Consider the following 25,279-nt stretch of genomic DNA (forward strand, 5'->3'; position numbering starts at 1 on the left):
TCACCTTTGTCAAGGGAATGGTACTACCCGTTTCTATGTAACCCTTTACAACGTGAGCGTATCAACAATACCCCAAGAGCTAACCATTCGAGGTGTGTGGCGGACGAGCTGCCATCTTCATGCAAAGTGTTGCTTTGCTAAAATATAGGCATAATGGAATACCTGCCTAGCACCCTCACGTGGTGCACTGGGTGAGCGTCATGTATGGCCCTATCCGAATCACTCGTCTGCGGCTTGAAATTACACACAAGTCTATGGTAGTTGCGCGGCCAGTTCCTATAGGGTTGTGTAATTTCTGGCCGTAGCCAAGTGATTTGGACACGGCCTAACATTACCCTGAACCCGGCAGCGTATGCAGCCTCTGATGTTGGGGACAAATTCAAAAGCGAGTGCGGCTTCGGGCTTATTTGAAATGATGCGGGAGAAAAATACCAAAAGCCTTGTTGCCCCAACGTCCTAGCTTTTATTTCGTGGTGTTGTTTTCTTCTTGTTTTGGTGCTCATAAATTATTGGATAAATATTAAAATAAAAATATTAGCAATAAATCATTTATTTCAATAAAAATCAAAGTTTAAAAAGTCCGTCAGGGGGGCAGGTTCCCCCTGCCGTCCTCTGGATACGCCATTTTCCTGAACGCAAAATTGTTATACACAACTAGCTGGGATAAGCAGACTTAACTGGAGGCTATAATCTTTTTGTTTCAAAGGGTAGATCGAAATTTCAACCGGGGGGGGGTTAACTTCTTCCACGAGGCGTGTGGACTAGTCTCCTATCGGTCTCGCAGTAGCCATATTCCCATAGGAAAGAACGTAGTATGCCCAATATGTTGTGTAAGCAAAAATATTGCACCCTGCATAACTGCTTGCTGTGTGACTGGTCTGTCTATCTAATAAACAGACCTTAATTAACACAAGAAAGATGGACAAAGAGCAAATGTTAATCCCACGGTGCCTTCTTTATCTTTCAAATGGAATGCATTTTATTTGTTGAGCCTTCTTACGAATATATTTTTTTTTCAAAAGATCATTTACAACACCATTATTTAGGTGCATAAGCAGTGTAGCCGGCAGCAATCTCCTTTATACGGGCGAAAGAAATGGCACTGCCAAACACAATAGGGCGCCAACACTGATTTCTTTAAAAAATGATACCAAATTGTACAAAATTGATTACGTATGATCACCCGTGATTTCAAGCGATTTTTAATAAATAGTAACAGCGCTCTGTATTCCAAAGATACCTATTTTCTACGACTATTCGCTCAGTGTATATTAATTGAAGATCAATTTCATTCTTTCAGTTAAGCAACCTGTAGCTTAGCTTTATTACGAAAGGCTAAATCTAATTAAAGCAAAATTACATTCATATTAAATTACATAATAGCGAACCAAATAAATATCAGAATTGTAAGTAGAGAATTTTATTCACACTGGAAAATAACAAACCAAGCATCGATTTCGCGACAATTCAATTCTGGAGAACTATTTTTTTTAAATAAATACATGTAGTACTATTGCACATTGAATATGAATTCTATCTGTTCTGATTAGAATGATTCTTGCTCAGTTTTTCTTTTATTGGTAGGACTCTGAATTGCGCTATCTAAATTAAGATGCATCAGATGTTTCATGATTACCGAGCGACGTTTTCTGCACTTGCTCAGGGAACAAAGCTCTTGCGACTGTCAAAGACCATGCGCTGTGTGAAAGCTATGCATGTCAACACTATTTGATAAGGTTGCCTAGCTTCCTCCTCGTTGGTCAGAAAAGCTGTTTTCAACGGTTGTGAAGGGCTAACTCACAATTAATGCCACTTTGTTTTTACTCACAAGGTGAACTTCATTCTTTAAGTTTTCTTTCCCCAAAGTTCCCAAAGACCTACATACTGGTGGCCAATATAGACCTTCCCCGACCACAGTACTGTAGTAAACACAAGCCATAAAACGCGAGACTGGTTTGAACCAGTGGAACATGTTTAGTCAATACCACTTTAGAAGAATGGCGCTGAATTCAATTCCTTTTGGATGGTGGGTATCCCTGAGTTATATTGTGCCTCCAATCAATAAGTACTTTTCTCTGAGACCCATGTTACTGAAAGGAGATCGTAGAAACGACAAACTTGTAAGATACAGTTCACACTGAGTCACTGCAAAGAGCTTGCTCAGGAACAAAACATCTTCTTTAGCTTTAAAGTAACCTTACTGAGAATCTCAAATGAAAGATACTGCATGATTGGGTAACAACTCAAAATTTTGCAGGAACATTTAAGGGTGTAATTTGCTTTGAATTTCGACCAAGAGATGATTATTCTACCTCAAAGGAACTAAGAGAGGGATAAAATTTATAGTAATGTGCCTTTGGCTGGAAAAATATCATCATAAGGCTGTCATTTTGGGTGCTTCAGAAGTACTGCAAAATTGTCATCACACATCGATTTCGGGCTGCATGTCGTCGTCCATTTCCTGTTCGTCGTCACCGTCTTCAACTTCTTCGTCATCTTCGTCATCATTGTCCACTGGGTCCGGCGATGACATTGGGTTCTCCACACCGTATTCCGGGGTTTTGATAGCCCCTTCTATCGCCGCCTTGGTGGGTGGAGGGGACGTTCTGACCAGGCCAGAGCTCGCCGCCTCTTGATCCGATTTCTCGTGCTCGTTGGGGTGCCGTGACCGTATATGCCGGTCCAGGTCCCGGCGTCGGACGAGCACCTTTCCGCAGTACTGACAGCGGTATGGTGTCTCCCCTTCTGCGTGAAGTCGGATGTGCTTATTGAGGTTGCTGGGGTCGCCGAACGGTCGCAGGCAAACCTTGCACTTCAGGGGTTTGTAGCCCGTGTGCGTCCTCAGGTGAATCTTGAGTCCGTACTTACGCGAGTACAGCTTGCCACAGTATATACACAAGTGGCCCCGCTTGGCCTTGCCGTTTGGGGCTGGGTGGTGATTGGCGAATAGTTGGGGGTCGTGAAAGCCAGTCACCCCCTGATTGGTCAGGCTGCGCTCAAGATTAGCATACTTGTTCAATTCCATGACGTCACTGGCAGCGGACGCAACAAGTGGGGCCGTTGGGTCAGGGTAGCGCAACAAACCGGCAGGGAAAGGAAGTTTGTAGGAGAAGCATGGGCCACTCGAACCGTACAGTTCACCGTTAGTGTGGACTGGTAGGACAGTTCCATAGCGGGATAGGCCAGGATGCAGTCCCGGTTGGCTGTGGTGATGATGGTGGTAGAACGGGTACGGGAAACCAGCGTAGGGGTCCAGCGAACGGTGTAGGGGACCGATCGCCACTGGTGTGTCGCCGTGGTGATGATGGTGGTGTGCGGAAACCGGGCAAGGTTGGTAGCCTGCGGGTAAACAGTTTCTCTCCAACGCCTTCTGCCGCTGCTGCAGCAGTGAGTCCTCAATGGCGGAATTGTGGTGGGCGAGTTGCGGGCTTGCCGGTCGCGGCAGACCGAACATTTTTTCCACGGTGAAGGACGCTTTGCGTTCACCTTGTCCGTGCCTGGATGTGGAGGAAGAAGACGGGGAAGTGGAGGAAGATGAAGAAGTAGGAAGCAGCGACAGGCCGTGGGAGTCTTTGCTGCTGCGGACCACACGGAACCCCTCCTTCTCTTTCTGATGCGGGACCCCTGCATCTGTCGGTTGAAGCCTTGGATTGTGCGGCCTGAAAGCCGACCCTGCACCATCGCCTATCAGGCCGGCCGGCTGGTGCATCTTGCGCCCGGCCCCGACGCTGAGGGCACTACGGGCCAAGCTGTAGATATCCATCATGGCCGTCCGGCTGGCCTCAGCTGGTACCCCGTGTGAATTAGAATGATGGGAAGTGTGGTGCTGGTGGTGGCCGTTTGCGCTGGTGACCCGCGGCGATGAGGGAACAGACTCCCCAGCTCCCGACGAAGACGAGGTCGACACGATCCGGTGGAAGGCACTCCCGGCGCAGAGGCTACGCTCCTCCTTGCTGGAGCTTGACCGGCACGAGGGGGCGCTACTCTCACAAACTGCCGACGCTCCGGTACACCGGAAGTGAAGATGAGACTTCAGGGTGTTCGGATACCGGTAGATCTTCGGGCACTTTGGACAACTGAACCCGTCTTTACCTGCACAGAAAACATACAGAAAACAGAAAAAAATATGAGTTAAGTCACAGTCAGGACAAGCGGTACAGATACAGAAGCGAATCACAGCCTCGCTGATGAATAATCTTAATGTATCGACGTTTTCACGGGCATACGAGTTGACACACCGTCTTCCGAGGACGGTCATAAGCCCCGCAGAACCTCTCACAACTAGTGGATGAGTATTCGCCCAGTATCAATACACCTCCCCAACGTATGAATGAACCACAAGTGTCAAAAACAGAACTTGGGTATAGGTGGTCCTCCGGCCAGCTCATTCCCTACAACTAGCCTGGGGAAACTGACCATTCCTGAGAGTGTCGTGAGCATCTGCTCAGTGAATGATGGCGGTGCTTTCGTGTACAAGGACCCCTCCTCATACACTCTTCCTCAAGCGCTAGCAGAAAAAGCGCAGAGAATGAAGAGATACTTCTGTACCCCTCTTTGTGACACTTGTTCCCGAAACTACATCGGTCTTGACAACCACTGAGCAACTTCTCGGACAAAATATTGACTCTGTCGACAAGACAGAAACTGTCTGCACAAAAGACAGTCGCACTGTGCGAAGATCCACTTCAGTTTTTTTCGTTTTCCTCTTAGAATCGCCGACAAAAGTAATAATCTGATCTCGATTTTAAGGATGGAGGGGATAATCCCCCGCGATCATTGTGAGTGCTATTCTGGTTCGGGCATTGTGAACAAGTCATTCCACCCAACCTAGCACCCACATCTCATCGTGTTGGCCCAACATTTCACGCTTAATTCCCTTTCTCTCTGGGACAAAACTCGTCCATTCTTCCAGGTCGTGTCCCGGAGATAATGAGCGATCGCCGCCTCGAGATAAAAACCCTACCAATGCCAGATTTAGATTTCGATACACAGTGATTGTCCCCGGAGTTTTCTTTTTTATCCCAAGTTTTTTCTTCTTCTTCTCGATGAAGAGATTAAAAACCTAGTTCGGTATACACCAGTCCCAAATGACCCGCCTGTTACCCAAGGTTGTTCTGGTAACGAATTAAGCATCCTCACTACTAAATGACGGATCTTGATTATACCTGCTTACACCAGCCTGCGCGGCGTAAATCGGATTAATACAAAGATGACAAGCGCCACAACGCATTCGAAAATCTCCGAATCAAAAGCTTTGACGAATGTGCAACTTACAGGTGATCTTTGTAACGGCTATCGCCAACTTTTTGTCCGGCAGCAGCTATCAAAGAATGAAACATTTCCCCCGAAGTTTTGGTGTCTTCTGCCTCAGGCTGGAAAGGGCTCTAAGTTGCGATGTATGATTGTAACTATATTTGATGAACCAAGAAACAAGTCCCAGGTATTGTTTAGGAGAGAGAGAGAGTAACAAATTATTACATGTGGAGACGCAAATATTTGAATTCATTCAAGGCGTCAACTGTCAACTGATCACAGGGGTAATAAATGATACTTCAAATCTGACATCACCCTATTTTTTTAAAACCAAATCTCAATACAGAAACTTCTCAGGAAAAGGTGCGTGTTTGCATTTCTCTTCAATATTTTCTGTGGCTGAAAAGGGCCACATAGCTGTGAAGTTGTGTGTGTAGAGTTTGATCAAATATGGGTCACGTGAATTTCTTCCTATGTGAACGCCTGTGCATGGCGGTGACTGTGTTGCTAATGAAGTTGTTGATGAAGATAATAACAGTGTCAGTGGTGGGAATAATTGGCGCACTCTAAACTCTCGGATTAGATGGACCTGGACAGCAAGTTTCGGGTCTACGTAGGGCCTGACCCTGCTCTGGGTCAAATCATGACGCTCTTCTGGGTTATTTTGACCATTTTACAACATCAAAAAATGACCCGAGTTTATTAACAGGCCAAAACGACCCATAAGGGGTCAAATGATCCTGCAAAGGGTCAAATTATCCAGAAAAGAATCACTTTTAGACTCGGAAAAGGGTAAATTTAACCAGGGAGTTTTTAGAGTGTGATAGTGGTGATAGTGACGGCGGTGGTGGTGGTGGTAGGGGTGGCGATGATGGCCAATATGGCGTCGGCAACCAAAATGACAGGCGACGATAGCTGTGTTGCATGGAGATGGTAACGTTGCATGGCCCTGGATTACTATTCACACGTAGCACTTTCCAATACACAGGCACAGCTGCGCTGTCACATCCAACTGTACATTATATTGATTGGTGGCTGCTCGCTCTCGGACGCACCGCCAAACATCCTAGTCACACTTTACCGTTTAGATACCTCAAAGCGCGTGCGAAGCAAACAAACGAATGTTTCCCTATCATTCCAATAATGTCAAAGATGACATCCTACAGTTCTAACGGAAAAGCTATGGCTGAGAAATGCATGCCATACGAGGATGACGAAAAGCCTCCAGTGGTGCTATTCTGGGAAGCGATAGGCAAACAAATAAACGAATTGCCACTCATTTGGGCACTGAGTGTATAGAAACTACCTATAACTACAGGTTGCAAGAACTGAGATGGTTCGGTTGACATAGTTGTTTCTGTCCTAAATAACTCCTGTATCAAATTCGTCATGGTTGTGTCTGTTTATTGGAGCACCTACACATCTCTGGACCGTTAGTGTTCCAGGCATCGTGGGCCCCTTGATAAGTAGTTGGATCCCCCAGGTATTAACATCAACGAGATCTACGGTCTATCGAGCCGCAGAACTCCACTCCACGGGGACACTGGAGAGGGAGTGTGAGTGAAAACACAAGGGTGGGAACACAACGGCCGGTACTGCCGGGTTTTTTTCTTTCTCGGTCGCTTGGGTTCCCTGTACGCATGACGAGGGCCTGGCAACCGATCAGTCTCCCGATCCGCGTGGTGGCCGCACCGGGTGTGTGACACGCTACGGGCATGGGCCGTATTGTCATACCATCGATCGCCTTCGATCCGCCCAACAAGCCCGCTCGTTTCAGCTCCAAATTTGTGACATTCTTGAACGATTTTCCGGGTTCTCTCCATCATCTCAATCTGGGCCCCTGAAGCACTGACTTGTTTTTATCGTTGGCGTGTACTTTGTGTTGGCCATCGATCGCTGGATAACTGAAGGATTTTGCTTTAGGTGGTCCTTCCACAAAATGCCGGGAAACGGTAAAGGTGTTCCCGCGTGACAAGAACCACCTCATCCGGAATGATGCGCGTACCTGGTCGTATATAATACATCACTTGGATCTATCAGCCATACCAAAGGAAAATTAAAAACAAGTTCACTCATTGTTGTGAACAAGGTATGTCAATATGAAGGGAGTACCATTCGACAGAGATACCAACGTCCTCAATTACATAAAAGTCTGTTCATTGATATTTTTAGGACGGGATAGTGTGTCACTTAAAACAAAGTACCAGCTGGAATTGATTGAGAGAATTCACCTGTTTACATATAGGAAAACAAATGCACAAAATGACCTTTAAAGAGGAGCTCAATATGAAATTGTTCTTAATTTCCGCACAAAGATCACTGCCGTTAAACCTGTTGACGGCGGTAGCACCATTCCAACAATATGGCGGGTGTGGCATCAAAGGGGACGTACAAACGTTGTATGCACGTCCATACACTTCTTTGCTGCGACAACATTTTCTTATGCATGTATTATCCAGCACTAACAGTCGTTCATATCTTTGAAAGTCGTGTAGGGGCCAATCTAGCTTAGGACAAAGCCCACCCTTTTTGTGCACGAACTCAACTCAAACTCTGCCCGCTATATTTAGTGCGTGCGTCACACTTCGTTCAGCAGACAAGCACATCGTTTCAATCATCAATTCCCGTTTAGTTTTCCTCTTCTATGTTGCTGCGCACTCGTGAGAGCGGCTACAGATGCTGTCCATTTTTTTTTTGTCGCGAATGAAACCCAAACACAAACCTCGTGCGAGGATGTGACTGGAATACCAGCTCGCCTGCAATGCATGTCGAAGTCTGCAGAACGCTCATTTTACTGTGTGACATGATTTTTTTTTGTCTCAAGTTCATCACATCTGTAGTTGCCTGCATAATGCATTATGGATCACTCAGCAGTTGGTCCGCGCTTGGGGGCGTATGTGACATTTTTCACATGTTTTCTAACACGCTCCGGCGCAGACATTTTAACAATGTCCATCACCGGATGCCCATTGGCGCCAAATCTACGACATTTGTGTTCACATATTGCAGGCGTTTGAGATTCACAACAGTTTTTTTTTCTGACTACAACATGTAAGAAAATTTTAGGGAAAACATGTATCAAAAACATATATGGATTTCATGTATTTCAATTTCCCCCAGAGTGGACACAAATCATTTTTTTTAATTCTGGAGAAAATTGGAAACTGATGGCAAGATTACCAAATGCTTCATGTCCGATAAAGAAACAGGAAAAGTTTCCACCCGTCTAATGTTGCAATCTTCTCCAGCAAATATATCTGAATAACCCAAAGAAAAATCGAATCGGTCACAATATCGACATGAGGGAATGAATTTGAAGACCTTGTTCTCGCTTTACGTGCTGTTCTGTATGTACATAGTACAAACGTGCATTTACACCCAAAATGACGGTGCCTTGCAAGAGGTATCTAGTAACAATTTCAACAGGCAATTGCTTCTAAGTGGAGTGATCAGAAAAAGAAAAGCAGGATGGATGAGTCCGACAGAAACAACAGATCGTGAAATGTAAGGCAATGTAATTGGATCACACATTGACAATGGAGCTGAAACAGATCAATTTCATCATAGCAATAGAGCAGAAAGGTTTTCAAGTATATAGCACGGTGGTTTTTAGCATAAGAGTGCCAGCTTCCAGCCTAATCCAATGGGCAGGGATGCGCAGGGGAGATTTACCCTAAACCCGTCCATGGGTACGGGCAGTAAAACTTAAACGTCGCGATGAGCTGGCTGCACTCACTCAACACGTACATCCGGTGCGGGTAAATCCCTCTAATAGTCGTTGCTCGTGTCGCCAGCTGCCGCTGAAGATATCGCCGCTTGTTTGTAGCAAGGCTAGACAGTATGCGTCCTCAGAAGAGCCAATTTGCTGGGGCTCAGGCCAAATTTGAGTCTTATATAATTTTATGCAGGAGCGTGGATTACAACGAGTAAAGGTTTCGATCACAGTGTAGCCCAGAGGGTTATGCCCGGCCAGTATAGGCTCAAGTTAAGAACTTGGACGGTGCCTTTAATTAAAACAACACACACGTGTCCTCCAATACTGGTATTTAATGAGCTCCGTCATTATCATGACAATATGGTTATCAAACTACTTTTACTAGGCGTATATACCTCACGTAAAACATAACTGCTAACGTAAACCACTGGTTTACGTACGACCTTATTAACAATTGGGTTAAACAACAAAGCATCTTTTCCCGAGTGAACTGGATTCAGTTGTGAAGTAAATTGCACTGAGTAAGAAATGTCCGAGGTTTGGTAGATGAAATGGTCACAACACAAACAATGTAATGACCTGTGGAATCATTTCAAACGTTTTGTTTCATCGTTAGCTGTAATCTGAAATAAAACCCTGGTACACAGCAAAAAACGACAGAAAAACGACAGAAACAACAGCAAAAAGTCCAGAATTTCACCGAAATCGTCTTGCCATATTGTATGTACGGGCATCCACTTCTGCGCAAAGTTACAGAGATGTTTGCAAGCCGTCGCGGAGACAAAACTCAAACTTCCAAAAACCGCTCCTGTTTCCAAAACCTAGCTTCGCATTTCGAGGCCAACCAATCGGGAAAACGTGCGTGGCCGTAACCTTAACACTGTTGTTTGCAAACACGGTTAACATCGGGAGCCCCCCCCCGCCACTCCGCATCGTAGCTCTTTTCTCTAATCACAGGAGGATTATAAGGGGGGGGGGTATCATAGCGGCCCTGTGGTTTTTTTATAAGTCGGTTGAACCGTTGCGCTGCTGGGAGCACTTTATGTGCGAAAGACGGACTTCATTCTACCTCAGCATTGGAGCGAGAAACAATAAAAGAGACGATTCCCCCTCTTTGTGAAAAATACATCACACCGAAAGGTTTTCCATATTTTGTTTTCGTAAAACAAAAACTGCACAGTTGAATCAAACTGTGCAAACCCTTCTTTCATTTTGGCCTTTTCTTCTTTGCAAGGTCTGATCAAACCAGTGGATACTCCCGAAACAAACACAAGCTTACTTGGTGATCGATCACGAAGGATTTTGTAGCGGGTCGCTCCCACTGTTGGACGCCGTGAGACACGGCCCAGAGAAACCTCACACCTGGTGTTCGTATTATCTCGTCTTCGATCGCTGGGCTGGGACAAATGGCAGTTAGACCAGAACGGAGAGAGGGGGGGGGGTAAGGAAAAAATTCTAACGGGGATTAGTGATCTGGTCTCTTGTCTTCGTCTGGCGTTCAGTTGTACAGAATGTCTCATAAAATAAAACAGAAAACAACCTTGAGGCAGAGGAAAAAAGTTTTCTACAGAAAAAAAAGCGTTTTACATGTTACTCGAATGATATACCGTCTAAAGAAAGGTTACCTTCAACGCATATCACGGGTCTTGTTGCATGTGGTAACAGACACACTCATTAAATGGCAAATTATTTTTGCATGCATTAGCAGAGTATCAAAAGCCAGACTTTAACATCAGTCGTCGGCAATTTCATAAAAAAGGCAAAGCTTGCCTTGAAAATATAAATTAACTCCTAGTCGTTTGCCATACGTAACGCAGGCAATAAAAACTGACGATGATATGAGCCAAATAACGAAATGTATTTCGTCCAGTTTGGATTTGGAAATGAAAAAACGTCATGACGGCCATCGGGACAAAAGCCTTGGTTAGGCAGGGCTGTGCGGAGAGAGAAGAGAGGAAAAGTTGAAAACCCTACAGTGAACTTCCATGAACAAAAAGCCCGTATTTACACCCCGTTCAACGACGATAGGCGGTAATCCGCTATTTGCCGTCAACTTGTGGCCATTTTAAGTCGCCGCCACGAGCGCAGTGGAAGCCTGGTGTTCACGGCAAGCACGCGTGAAAGAAAGCCCATCATTTCGTGGGCGTAAAAATGATTTCGCGTCAGATCAGATAAGCGTCAAATTTGCTCAACTTGTTGAGCGCGTGGGGCCTGCAGTGTCCCTCAATTCAGAGCTCTTGCCACCGTGACTTAACCACTTGAATTTTCAATCAAATGCCGAACAGGGTTTTTAAAATGCTCAGGCTTTTTCAAATTGTCTTTTTATACAGTTTCAATCCATAAGGCCTTAGGGGACTGGTCGTTCTTTTAAAATTACTATTGTTACTTTAAAAGGTCTCAGTCACCTACTTACTCACAAGATGTAATTTTCATATGAAATTGCACCGAAAACACGTCACGCGATTATTACGATGTCCAAAGGAAGTGCCAGAGATGTAAAATGTCCAGAGAAAACACTCAATACATTGTGAAATGTTGACAAATAACCAAATGAAGAGTGAAATCAGTCCTGGTCGCAGGAAAGATCCTTACTACATTAAAAAAAAGTCTCATAAAATTTAAGCTTCATTTTCATCCTGGTTTTTAATTTTGAATCGAGCGTTATAGACAAAATTTGGTGTCGTTGGATCAAGTAACCACTTTGATAAGGCCGCCTGAGCATTGTTTGCGACACCAGTAGACGAAGAATCGAGACCAAAACCTTGGCAAACTCCACATTTAACGTGGCAAGTTCATTCGGCTAATGCTCACCCTTCTTATCAACCTCGCAAATGAGGAGAAAGTGAAAAATAACTAACCGTGTCTAAGCTTGCTGCACCTGCGTTGTAACAAATAATTTGGATGGCGGCGCGAAAACCAGCTGTTGCTGAAAGAGATATGGAGTCGTTAATTTTGGTCAGAAATTCTGGACACAGCTTCCACTCGCTGCCCCCATCATATTTAGGATGTAAATGCACCCTTCGACCCCAAGCATCAATTAGATTCATGTTTGCTAATTACTTCGAATTGTTGCACAATTTTGGCAAAGGCGGGCTTACTGTTGCAAAACGGTGTACCTGTTCTCTCTTTGTCCCATCTACACAGAATACTGAGATATCGCAACCAGCCTGTTCGCAGATTCGTCTGCCCCGATCAAACACATCCTAAAATTGTTGTGGTAAAAGATAGGCGGAGTGATCAAAATTATTCTGGTATTCTAAAAAGGTCAAAGCAGCCTACCGTGAAAAACGCGGGGGAAGTTGTTTCAAACTGTTACTGCCAGAGTACACCCACCGTGTAGACACTGTGACAGAAAAAAGCCCCGTCGAACTCCTGCCCAGCTCAAAAGAGCAACACCGTCCCTTCAGCGTCAAACGAAGAAGTCCTGAGAACTTGTTTCGCGTTGAACTAGCGATCAAACATCTTGTGAGCTGACGCTCCTCCAGAAAAAAATCCAGACAATGTTCGGGCCCTCACTCACTGACAGATAGTCACATTTCAGATGGCTAAACACAACGAATTTTTCCTTTCTTATGGCTTCAGTTTATACTTCGTAGAATGGTAGAAAATCCGATTACTGCCCTTACCGTCCGACGTGTGCAATTCAAGCAATGGCTAATTGAAGGGAGTTTTTTTTTCTTCATGTAACACCGTGACAGTATAGGGCTAATATCGCTCCGGGGCGTATGGTAGATTTTTTTTCTCCTGTCGCTCTGCAAGTCTTCTTAGGCGCAACCAAGCCCTCTAAATCCTCGCTAATACCGTAATTCGGTGGTGGTTGAGTCCAAAAAGAATTTTATTGATCTCTCTTTCCTTGAATGACCTCTTCCCTTTTGTTGCTGACTAGAAGGTTGGACAATGCCACCTGGCTCATTGACAACGGAGTTTGGAACGTGTGGAACTCAGGTAGTTATTAAAGTTTGAGAAAAAAGCCAAGAAAGAGAATCCCAAAGGAACAGAAAAGTTAACAGCGCCCCTGGAGAATGAACGGGCGAGAAGTCAGCAAAAAAGGGGTCCTTATGCCGCACTCGAGACGACAAAACCGGCGAGCTGGTCCGACCAGTCGGCCGAGAAAATGAGATGTTAGACCGGTGACAAGAAAGCTGTCCAAACCTCACCCATTAAACAGTCTAACTCGCTCAAAAAGAAAAAAAATCGGTGTCCGCAACAGAATGTTTGACACTCCAGCCCCAATAATACGTCCAGGGCAGAGGGCCCAAGTAATTGGCCGACTTCTGTCGGTTGGAATTGGGGCAAAGATGCATGATGACACCATAGAGTCCCACGAAATGGATTAGCTCGTTTAGACACATACATGTATTCACGTAAGGACTATAATCGCTCTCAGAGTAAACATGATTAGCTACCCCACTCTGAAATGAACTTTTTGAGCTTTGTACTACTATGAACGACTATTAACCAATAGATTGTTGTATTTTTGAGCGATTGATTGTTTGTTTTCAGGCACATGTTTATTTTGTCATGTCACTGCATGACATAAACAATGCTGCTTGTAACGAGGAGAACTAATTGTAGTGATTCACCCAAGAAAGGTAAATAAACACTTTGAAATAAATGACAACAAAGGTTTGTTGACAGTTACTTCATAAAAATAATTGTTTGAAGGGACTTCCTTCTTTCTTATTTATCAAACTGAATCCCTCCAGCTAACTTTGTGAAACTGACATGAGAATGCGTCGAATTTCCTTGTAGGTACAAGCATGATGACTCCCGTGCGTTTCATTAAATCCGTAGCGGGAGTAAGGCCGTATTAACTTCCCCCAATGAAAAAAAAACAAACAAAAATCAAAACAAAACAAAACAAAACAAAAAACGTGCTCAAGATTTGCTCCGCTTTGACGACCGCACCAGCAGCATCGACGTCACGAAGCTCTTTGGGCCGGCTTCTAACACGGACTTGCAAGCCGGAGCAAAAGCGAAGCTGTGCTCTTGTTGGCAAAGTTGCTGAGCTATCATTACAAAATTATCTCATGTACACTCGTCTGGGCCGGGCTGCTGTAGCTTCTCTCACAGCCCATTTGCAAGCGGTGCCACGATCCAAACTTTAGCAATCTTGACATTTTTGTCAGGTTTGTCTTAAATCTACGAGTGGCTGCGTGCTCCGGTGACACGACGTCAACACTTTAATATTTTTGTTCTCAAAATCGTTGTTGTTAGCTCTCCTTCATGAACCACCCCCCCGGAGCTGACAGTAACAAAGCCAGGTCCAACAATTTTCTCCTTGGACACTGGATGAACGATTTACTTTTAAGTCCAAACAAAAGCATCTCAGATGAAATCGCGAAAAAAAGTTTCGTTTTGTCAAGAACTTTCAAGTTAACTTTATTTTTTAACGAATCCAAAAAGTAACTTTATGCCTATCTTGGTCCAATAGGAGTGAGCTTTCAGAAATAAAGGGAAACGTGTCGATAGAATCTTTGAAGTTGGTCGGCTCAAAGTTGGCCAATGCCATGGCGAAGACTCTCAAAAGCAAGGGCAAATCGTGATGGAGGGGTTTAAAACTATCAACAATTATTGTCTTTTAAAAACAATGATGAGAGAGAGAGGCGATGTTTTGGTCTACTTCAATTTTCCTCCTTCCAAATGCGTTTAAAAAGGCCTGAAATGCAGCCTCTCCCTTCAGAGAGTCAAGAGAAAATAGCGTGAAAAACCAAAATGTTTGCCTCACCCCCAAAAAACGCACATCAGGTTTGGTCCCACTGAAAATATGATTCTAGATCCGCCCTTGCACGAAGCATGTATCAATCGCCCCATCAAACACCCAAAGCCAGCATGCCAAATCGGTGAGTGCATAGTAATTACGTCCTTTCAGTAAAATGTGCATTAAAATATGCAATCTTCAGTATCGAGCGCATGTTGGAACGGTTTGCTCACGGCAAATGTAAATGATCAATGTCACGCAGACAGGAAAATTCCCCACGCGGCTGCGTTTCTGATCACTTTTTCACGGCTGTCTGTTTACCCAGCGCGGCAGATACCGTTAATTTAGTTAGGACGTTGTCAGCCAAATCATCGACGGATGGTGTTACTGGTGTCAGAGCTTATGATAGAGCGACACAAATGGCGCGAAACAAACCCTTGGAAACCAGATGAGGCGCGACGTCAGTCAGCGGACAACGAACAGCGCACGTGGCGGTGGTTTCGAGCAGTCACGTCTGTTTGTTGTCTACTGTTTACTCATCTGGGAGGGACATAACACTCTACAGGTTCTTCGGGGGTTCTATAATGAGGCTCACATGAAAAAGGCGTGGACATTAATCACCAAGACATCATAATTATTGACCAGAAATCGATAATATCCAATGCCAAATGCACGAACTTTGGACCGGCCAGATGTCGGAGCTAGTCGGCCGGTAAACATATCAATGAATTGCATTTAACAACAAAAGTTATTAATGTGAATGCTTAACTCCAGTCCGGAATTACAAGGAGGAAACTAGTAGCTACAAATGCAAAAGGTTGGGTTTGGCCACCGTTTCGTAATCGAGAAATATTGATTTCCACCTCCACTGGAAAACGTCTGTTTCAACCTCTCAAATTATTCTACTTGGAACCTTTGAAACTTCCGTCGTATCATTAATTAAAATCATACAATGTTCCAAATTATCATCCTGGAGAGTTATTTGGATTCAACACACGATCTCTCAATTTAAATATAAGTAAAGCACCCTCCATAAAAAGTGTCTCTCCTATAGCAATATGGGCGATTCACAATAGTGCCCCTCCAAGAGTTTGCAACGCATTGACCAATTACAGTGCGCGAAATCTGTCGACCCAACGCGCGTTTGGCACAGTGATTGGTCAACGCGTTGCAAACTCTTGGTCTTTTCAAGTCTGCATGTGTGCTTACACACGAAACGACCAATCGTTTAACTTCCAGCATTCCTGTGTCATTTCACTCGACTCTAACTTACATAGCCATTTTCTGATCCAAGTGTAGCTTCGCTCTCCACAACCTACTTGTACAGTTGTGGAAACAAAATGGCGTCGTGCACTTTGTAATAGTCAAACTCATTTCATAGCTCTTTTAATACAGGGCTCTGGTCCAAGATCACTAAACTGTCTCTTACCTCGGTAGTGGTTGACTGCTAAAGGCATTCCCAGGTACTCGGCAAATGCGTTGGTGTACCAGACCAGGAGTTCTTCCCCTCGTAGGATGCTGCGATTAGTTCGGAACATCACCCGCCCCTCTGGCGAACGAACAGCCGAAAGGTTCTGTTCGTGGTCGTCGTGCGCCGCGGCGACAAATCTCATCCAGCGGGTGGGATGGGAGTCAGGGCCGCTGACCAGCCGACCTTCGGAGTATTTGACCTATAAGGGGACAAAAAGGGGGAAAATGCATTCCGACCAGCTCTATTGATCTTAGTTGAAGATACAGTTTTACTACTAAAATCAGGACGACACGCCCCACAGTCGTTTGTAGTGGTCAGGGCTCTGCACAATCTTTCGTTTTACTGATAATAAGTGAGGTAGGCCGTGTCCGAATTAGTTGGCTGTGGCCTGAAATTACACAAGAGCCTATGGTGCAGTGGACACAGACATTTCCCATGGAGTCGTGTGTAATTCACGCCATAGCCAAGTAATTCGGAGATTCGGACCCAGTCTTACTAGCCTCAAGCCTTAGGTGGGCGGGGTTGGGAGGTTAGCCTCCTCCTCCTTCCCTCTCTGACCAATGTAAGTTTTTACATTTTACAGGAGGAAGTTCCCAAATGCCATTTACTGCAGTAATATCATGCGATGCTACAAAATATGTTACCATACGATGGTGGTTTCCGCGTGGTTTCCGTGTGTGATGGCACACATTAAGACACCCCCGCGAGAAAACATATACCTCATCCCTTTTCGTTTTCAACTCAAAATTTCTCGTTTTCGTCACGATATTTACAGAGCAAAAATTCGAGGGGTATTCTTAGTGTGCATGTGTGTCCTTAGGTTATAGACAGGACGTAGGTGTGTAGGCCTCAGACTGAGCTGCACCCCAATGCTGTTCTTCAGGACAACTTTCTTTTATTAGGCCCACTTTCTACAGTATCATGCTGTTGTTACTCCAGGTCCGCAGACAGTGACTGGTGTTCGGTGCCATCACAAAAGATGCCCCAGTAAAGGTGGGATAAGCCACATAGACGCGCGGTCATTTTGAAGACAGTAGAAAGAGATAAATGACCGCCCAAAGAATGAGATGAGTGGGAAGCGGGGGGCCCTTGGAGAGACCAGACCGCAAGGAGGTGGTAGCATTCACCCAGGAGATGACCCTTTGCCAAAATGGTCAGGCAAAGAAAAGAATTGTACGCACAAAAATTACTCCGGGTCGAATCCCACAAATCCGATTATAGCGGAGGAGCAAAACCGGGTTTGTGTAGTGGGATCCCGTTTCATGCAAAGCGTTTGTTCGTTGGCGTCTCTACGAACGTTACGTCGATTACAGCTAATGTGCTGCCATGCTTCTCACTGAGACGAATACAGAGACAAAGGACGCATGTGCGATGACCTTGAATGCTCAAAAACGCTCTTTGCAACTATTTTTTGTTTGAAAGCGGCCGCTGATGGAGGACCGTTGCAGACTTCAGACAAACTCACTGCAGACTATACAGAAGTCTACGACCCAACTTGTAGTAGGTTTACAGGCCTACCTCGGTCCCCATGTGGTTTTGGAATTTAACTTAATTAAAATTTTAACAACAAGAAAAAAATCAAAGTTTACAAGTCATAAAAGTTTATCAAAAAGTAATGCCACCTAACTCTAATGAATAATTCAAATTATGTGCTTCATGGTACATGTGCCTAATTTAAGCCTCCGATTTAAAGGGAGACTTGATATCCAAAATAGTCTGGCATAACTCTATTTAACAAATTACGATGGATAAGATAGATCCAGGGAACACGAGCAAAGATGGCTTTTACGTTAATAAGTCTATTGGCTGGTCCCCCTTCGCTCTCAATGATGTATTTGGGGTTCAGAATTCCAGTGGTACTTCATTGGTGCCAAGATACGGAACGTAAAGATTATTCGGCGGGACACCACGCGGGTAATGCAATACTAACCCATGGACATTCAAAAGGCATGTCCATGTCGCACTGTGGACGAACTTAAACCACTTTAGCTATACCAACCCACTGATAACTCCTTGGTCTTTAGGAATAAAGAAGTGTTCCGCAGTCCATAGAGGCACCGGTTTGGGGGCCATAGATGCCAATACTCAGTAGGTCCCATTCTGATTCAGGTACCGTCGAGTACCATCATAGAGCTGGTTATAGGGCTGAAGCCCCACGAAGTTACACAGAGTCTCGTTTTAAGTTCCCCACAGTAGGAAAATCAACTTAAAAGGACGCAAATAGTTGTTAAAACTTTCGTTATGTTTGCAAAGGCGTATATGCATTTTTGGCACGCTGTGTTTTTCGTCAGCCCTCAAACTTTTCGTAGGTGCCCAACTTTTAGTGTAGGCATTGATTGGGCACAGTCCTACTGAATATTCTAACCCTGAATCCGGCACACGTAGTTGCGTGTCTCCTGGCACACGGGTAATTGATTGCTTCAACTGAGCAGTGATTTGGTAAAAATAGAATAGCTCTTGATCCCCACCGAGAAAGAGATTTCTGGGGTAGGGTGACGGAGTGAATGCTCGCAAGACGCGAACTCCCGGAGAAGTCATTACGGTGTTTAATTAGGCGAGATCTACCGGATTCGGCGGGTAGTTATTCGGACTAATCGGTCCTCGGGGAGAAGAGGCTCGGACCCTCAAAGGGGATGAAAACAATAAAACGGGGCTTCTTTGCGTCGAAGTCCTTGGCAAGGAGCAAGTCACTGGGGGTGAGACCAAGCAGGAAATATAAAAAGAGAATGAGCGATCATTTTCGAGAACCCGTAGCGTAAGCAACAGACGAGTGGACCCTATAATTTCTTTAGTAAAGGAAACAAAGTGGCCTTTAAGGAGGTCATGCATGAGCTGGTCCCGCCCCCAGACTAGGTCCTCCTTGCCACGCACGCAGAACACGAAGCCCAAACTACCCCATGCAAAACGCTTGCATGTCAAGTCTGTTCTCAAAGTTAGTGACTGCCAACGTAAAGTCACTCTCTCAAACAGCTCAAACTATGGCTGTGTAGTAAAGCGCTCTTTTCAGATTTAAAGTGATCGATACAAAATCTGATTTTTTTTTACAATCTGTGGGTTTTTGTCTTCTTTTTTGTATTGGTCTTCTTTACAGGCGTTAAGTTAAATAATGCACTTTTTGTTGGGAGTTTTAATCAGTCTACCCAAAGGACTGCTCTTGAACGCTGTAAGATGTTGAGAAGGTGCATGATCAGAGCTGGTATGTCCACAATGATATTGTAGTAATGCCATACTTAAAAATTGCTATCCAGTTGGGTGACTTACTCAAAAAAATTATGACTAGTTACAGCGCCCTCACATGACGATAACAATGAACATAAAAACTGATACTAGGGTAACAAAAAGCGTTTCTATAATTGTTGACCTGCTTATGAGTTTATGGTTGAATTGAACCGGCTTTTCAGTGAAGAGCTTCTGTACTCATTTTACACTTTGAACAGATGTATGCTATAAAACCATCGATGCTCGGTGAAGCGCAATCAGACTTTCTTTCACAGAATGGCAATTTTGCTGAATGGATTCCTACCGCGACTTTTGGATGTGTAATCGGAGCTCGCTTAGGGGTTTTGAGTCGGAGAGCTTTGAAAGGAAGGATAGGTATTTACTTTCTACAACGTCGATTTTTTCATCTGTGCGAAATCCTCAATCAAACAAATATGATGGTAGTACCATTCCTAAGGTGGCGGCTCTTTCATCTTTTAAGACAAAAAAGAGGCTTTATGTCTACCGGTGCGACACGTTGGACAAGACGGGAACGATCGATCAAGTTCCGAACGGCAACAAAGTCGTTCATAGTCATGCGAGACCGTGTCACAAAGTTCTTGTAAATTAAATTTCATGTGTATACCCGTACAAATCTGCAGAGGAAAGTTCTAATTAATGAAACTGATATTTGCCAAAAGTGATATTCGCCCAACAAAGGGAGTCCTCAACCGAAGCTTTACTGTGGGGACATGCTTCATATTTTTATTTGAATGTGTTTATTTGAAGTTGTTTTCAAAGAAAGGCGACTGCAAAGTGAATCGAGCGCAGTAATTTTCCCATACTCATACCCGCATAAAACGGCTGAGCGTAGCTAACCACTCGCTAACGTGCGTGTGCATTACGCGCTTATGCATTGATCGGAGACTTACGGGACATAATGTAGGACCTCGACTTTATCTTTGGCCTTCACTAATGTAGTTTATAATTATGCAGTTCTGGGCACACTCTTCAAGTTTGGATGGAACAGACACACAACCCCCCCCCGTGCCACTTTCTTTTTAAAACCAGAGGAGTTCTTCCGAGGCATTGCTTTCTGAGTTATATAATTTGCCACCTATTTTCGCAAATCTTTTGTGGGAGGGGCGTACATTCGGGTAAAGTTGGTTAATTGAGCCTCAAAGAAGAGTCATTACTTCAATGATTGCATCAGATGAAAAGTTTGAATTTAGAAAATGTATGGTTAAAACACGCCTTATGGGGCCAACTCTTATGAATTTCTCTCTTACATTATGGCAATTATACGCTCCAAACTAATGCACTACGGACATCAGCGATTCATTCAGTGTTTGTCAAGTCGATGTCTTTGAAAATCAAAATTTAGGTTACACGGTTGGAACTTTGTTGATGTTCAAGATGCCCCCTCTTTAAAAAAAAAACAACAACTGTGAAATGACTCTAGAGAGGAAGAGTAAGTTTTCATGTGACGTGACGTCAGCGTTTTACTAATACTCCCTTTACAACAATTATTCCATTCACTCGGAAAATCACACCCAGATTGCCTGTTCCAGTTGGAGTTTTTGTTCATGTTTTTGCCCCCACTTTCTGAAAGAGGTGACCCCATCCCAAAAGGACACTTGTCGTTCTCGTGCTGTAACACCCGGGTCCACTGGTCAATTTTGCAGAAACTTCAATAGATAAAAAGGTATCTTTCTCACACAGAGCTGTTAAAAGGGTCCGAAAAAATGACAAGTAGTTTTGAACAGGTGATTCTGAGAGTTTCGATAGTTATAGCCACAACTGCATACGTTGAGCCACTATAAACTCCAGCATTACATGGCAAGGGGGGCGAGGAATGTTTCAAGGTGAGGATGAAGACGGTGATTGCCACGACAATGACAACTGTCAGCGACGTTAGTAAAAGGCGACAAGGATGATCACAATGCATTTGACGCTTCTTACAGTGGCGATAGTGGACAGACTTGGTAGTAGCAATCATTATATAAACGACAGTGGTAGAAGCAAGCCAGTGACAAAGGCAGTAACCAATGCCTCTTCGTCAGGCAATGCATTATATATGGGTACCCGTACCACTACACTGCCGAATGCCAGTCATTTTTAATCCGACAATGGGATCGACCATAGAGTGGCGAGACCCTGGCCGTGACGGCAAGAAGAACCGCTGTCATTGATCCGAGCGAAATGCTCTGCCATATGGGACAGTCGGACTCACGTTTGGGACACAAAAGGGACCACTGAGCCCAGGTTTGAACGAGCTTTCCAATCAAAAGTTACAGGTAGGGCGTGCTATTCCACAAAAGAAGTCACGCGATACGTTCCTGAAAACTTGCATCGTATAAGCATGAACCCCTGCCCCTGCGCCGGAGACCCCCCGCAGGGTGATCCTTAAGCAGTGGGACTGCCAGGATATTTTCAGCCGAGGGAAGGTGGCTGGTAATATATGGGACCCCTTTTGAACAAAGTTTTCAAAAGTAATAGATTTTGTGCTCTTTTGGAACAAAAAGGGGGAAACTTGGTGTGTTGATGCTCACAAGAACTGAAAGTCTCCTGGACTCCCTGCTCGTAAAAATATTTTCCGGTAGGGGAGCCATACAGAGGAGTGCATTTTTTGTCCTCTATGGGGAAACTGCGTCGTTTTGGCGTGCGGGAGGGGGGGACATCCTTCCTCGGAATATGTACGGCCATATGCTTGAATAAATTAATCCACTAGAGCAGTTATCTCGACTCTGTCTAAATCTGAGCTAAGACACTGCATGTGTTGGTTGTTGGGGTTGCAACTGGGCGTGGTTTTTAGTACAGGGATGAGAGAGGCCTCCAACCTCGTCGTAGAGCCCATTTACAGCTCCATTACAAGTGAAGCACGAGTCAAAACACATGCCATGGCACACCAGTGGCGTGATGGGGTGAGTTTTGAAGAGGGCGCAAGAGGGGCCCTCGTTTTCTGGAGGGAGACACTCAGTGGGTTCGGCACTTACCAACAGGGTGGACATTCGCCACATTGTTTGCCTTCGATAATCTCTGAGCGGCAGGGGGGGGGGCAAATTGGGACACAGGCCTCTTGTATGGAGGGGGTTTGTTTAATCCCCCCGCCCCAGTTATGCTACCGTAAGGCACAGGTTCTGTTCACGGGTGATAGAGAATGAACAACGTCACGAAGGAATACTTTTGACTCGGTTCGTTTCATAGTCGCTTTATTTGCTTGCAACATTGCAATATCGCCCTGGCCCTGCATCAACGTGACTTCATTTTTTGTCCAGTTTTCTTTGGGTGTTTTTCTCTTGATTTTTTCTTTGCTCTTCTCATTTCAGTAACCGTCACTCGACAGAAGTTTCACATTCTGATAAGTTTCCCGGCAAGTCAAGTTCAAATGAAAAGTTCAATCCACCATATCATCTCGTCCGCCACAAGAGTCAATAAAGCTCTTGACGGACAAGGCCAGATTTGTTTGATTTGATTTTAAGCCCTTATACGATCAGATTCAGCGATGTTGCGGCACACTGCAAGAAATAGTCATCATAATGTCATACTAGCAGCCCTTGTTTTTGCGCGGACATTAATGCAAACACCCTCTCCAAGCGGGTGTTTTCCTTACATGGGTAATAAAAAACTACCAGCAAGAAGACCTTACGAGAAAATTACATAGCCTATATCGATTCTGCAGCCTCATTTCCTTCACAGTGTGTTGAATGGATACCTGCAAAATGCTGTGTATGTGTTAGTGAGGACGCTGATTGGTTTCCAATTGTACTCGCAAGTAAAAGTGCACGCTTCCCTTTTTGTGGCCAGCCTCACTGGGAGATAGATTTACGTTTTGTGTCACTACCTTTTCAACAAGTTTAGTTGAGTTACTTGTACAATTCCCTTCATCAGAGAACCCATCCCCCCCAAAAAAGACCTAACAATGATAATGAAACAAATATATTTTGAAAATGGATATAGCTCAGGTTTTCGCTTCTGAAGAGAAAGCAAATTTGATTTGTTATCATTGTAATGGGTCCCCACAAAATATCATTGCAAGAAGGGTGCGTTTGTCAAATCGCAATCTTGACACTACGCACTACTGAAATAATCGGAATTTTACAACGCTACATCCTATCGTAGAAGGCATGTCACGTCAGAAATTCTTATGAAAGAATATAACATGTACAAAACCCCAAAACGTACAAGGTTGACCAGAGTAAAATTGCAAGCTGAGCTTCAAGACGTGTGGAAAACTCGTCGGTAAGATCCAAAGCCCCTCGTAAACCGAAGCAGTAGGATGTTCCACTTTTTAGCCCAATGATAGAAATAAACTGTTTTTAACCAATGGAGGAGGGACTCCATTTCCAACACAGGTGAGGAACTTGAATTGGAATGCTCCACTCCTCTCAAAGTTCAGTAAAACCAAGTCAAGATCTAACCACTGAGGGCGCACCTTCCGTCAGACCACTGTTCCGGTTGTGATTGGTGGAGATTTTCAACAACTTTCTAGGACACGTTTTGCATGGTAAATGATGGTATGGTAATTTTTCAGAAATTACAAGCATTACAATAAAATGGTCTCATTGCCATTTTTCTTAATGTCTCGTCTTTTGTGGGCGTGTGCACATTAATGTTTAAAACGGTAATGGGTTCGCTGAAGAAACGCCAACTTGCTTCAATCTTTATCAGTGGGAGAACACGTCCTGTCTGTACCCGAGATAACCTGAACTTGCCCTTTTCACATATTTACTCATTGTTATTTTATCATTTGGGCGCTTCATAATTTTGTTTTTTGGTTTAAAATAAAATTAATCGAAGACACAGTTTTCAGATGTAATCATTTGCAATATATACCTTCATCTAAAATGACCAAAACGATATTTTAAATATTTTAAATTAATCAAAAAACATTGCATTCTCATTCTCGTGCTACGATTCTGAGTAATAGGAAAAATGAGCTGTAACTGATTTATGGCACAGTCCTCTGTACAAAAGAATATCAATCCCAAACAAAATATTATCGTCAACATTATCATCATTTTGTTGCAACACCAGAGCGTTTATTGATTTTTTCTTCAGCTTTTTTTCCACCCTCGTGACTCACCTCTAGCATGTATGGGCTGTCCCGGCAGTCCTTCATGGCGGCACCCAGGCGGAACTCTCCATCAAACGGGCCAAAGCTGACATCGGCCGGTATCTCAGTCGAGGTCCACACGCTGGTCTCGATGTCCGAGCCCTTGGCTGAGCCGGCCCGTCCCAGCATCGGGGAAGCGTGGGGCAGGTCTACGACAGGGAACATCCCCCTGAGCCTGGTGGTGGCAGCAGCGGCAGCAGAAGCAGCGACGACAACGACACTTGGTCCTGATCCGGACTCGATCATGGGTGTACCCTCCTGGAACCCAAGCCGCAACTGAAGGGGGACCTTGCTCGGCTTCATATACCTAATGTATGCTGAACACACCGCGCGTATTACAAACGGCAGAGGAAAAAATGAATGAAAAAAAGCTTATCTATACAGACATGGACGTGTTTCGCCTCCACGACAACAGAAACGAGATAGTGAACGAGACCGGTGAGAAAAAATTAGCGAGAAACAGCTGTGATTCCGAGGAGTCAACAAAGACCAGTTTTGCAGCGTTTTACCGGGCGATGACTGGTTTTATTGAAAACGAGCGCCTACTTGTTGCGCATGTGCACAGGGGCGCGCGGTATCGAGCGCCCAGCCAGTCACCGGGCTCGCTTAAGCCATTGTCGGTCACAGCTCCGCGCCGGCGCTGTGGGCCTTACGACCACCCGACCGATTCGCACCGTGCGCTGCACTTCTGTACGAAGCGAGAAAGTTTCGGCAGCAATTTGCATATTTTTTCCCCTGTCCATCCAATCCAGGACCAGAAATTAAGCCAATTTTGCATGATATGCGGTCGGTGGGATTTACTGCTTGTTTCTTCTCCCCGTAGAT

At 44.6% G+C, this 25,279-nt stretch overlaps 1 protein-coding gene across 1 annotated transcript; it reads right to left on the reverse strand.

Moving 5' to 3' along the window:
• Window positions 1-1,404: 1,404 nt before the first annotated feature.
• On the reverse strand, window positions 1,405-25,279 carry prdm13 (PR/SET domain 13). Its single transcript, XM_022251907.2, has 3 exons — window positions 24,425-25,279; window positions 16,099-16,339; window positions 1,405-4,092 (listed from the first exon to the last, which is right to left on the reverse strand). The coding sequence occupies exons 1-3, from the start codon at window positions 24,755-24,757 to the stop codon at window positions 2,423-2,425; spliced, it is 2,244 nt and encodes a 747-aa protein (XP_022107599.1). The 5' UTR covers window positions 24,758-25,279; the 3' UTR covers window positions 1,405-2,422.

Source organism: Acanthaster planci, linkage group LG15, assembly GCF_054643075.1.
Source record: "Acanthaster planci isolate LZ-2023a linkage group LG15, COTS_SCS, whole genome shotgun sequence".
NCBI classification, from domain to species: Eukaryota; Metazoa; Echinodermata; class Asteroidea; order Valvatida; family Acanthasteridae; genus Acanthaster; species Acanthaster planci.

Excerpts from the sequence above, each read along its gene's own strand:
- prdm13 (XM_022251907.2), bottom strand. The coding sequence starts at position 24,757 with ATGAAGCCGAGCAAGGTCCCCCTTCAGTTGCGGCTTGGGTTCCAGGAG. Across the intron at positions 16,340-24,424 it reads ACAGCCCATACATGCTAGAG|GTCAAATACTCCGAAGGTCG; the intron begins GTGAGTCACGAG and ends GTCCCCTTATAG. Across the intron at positions 4,093-16,098 it reads AGCAGTCAACCACTACCGAG|GTAAAGACGGGTTCAGTTGT; the intron begins GTAAGAGACAGT and ends TTTTCTGTGCAG.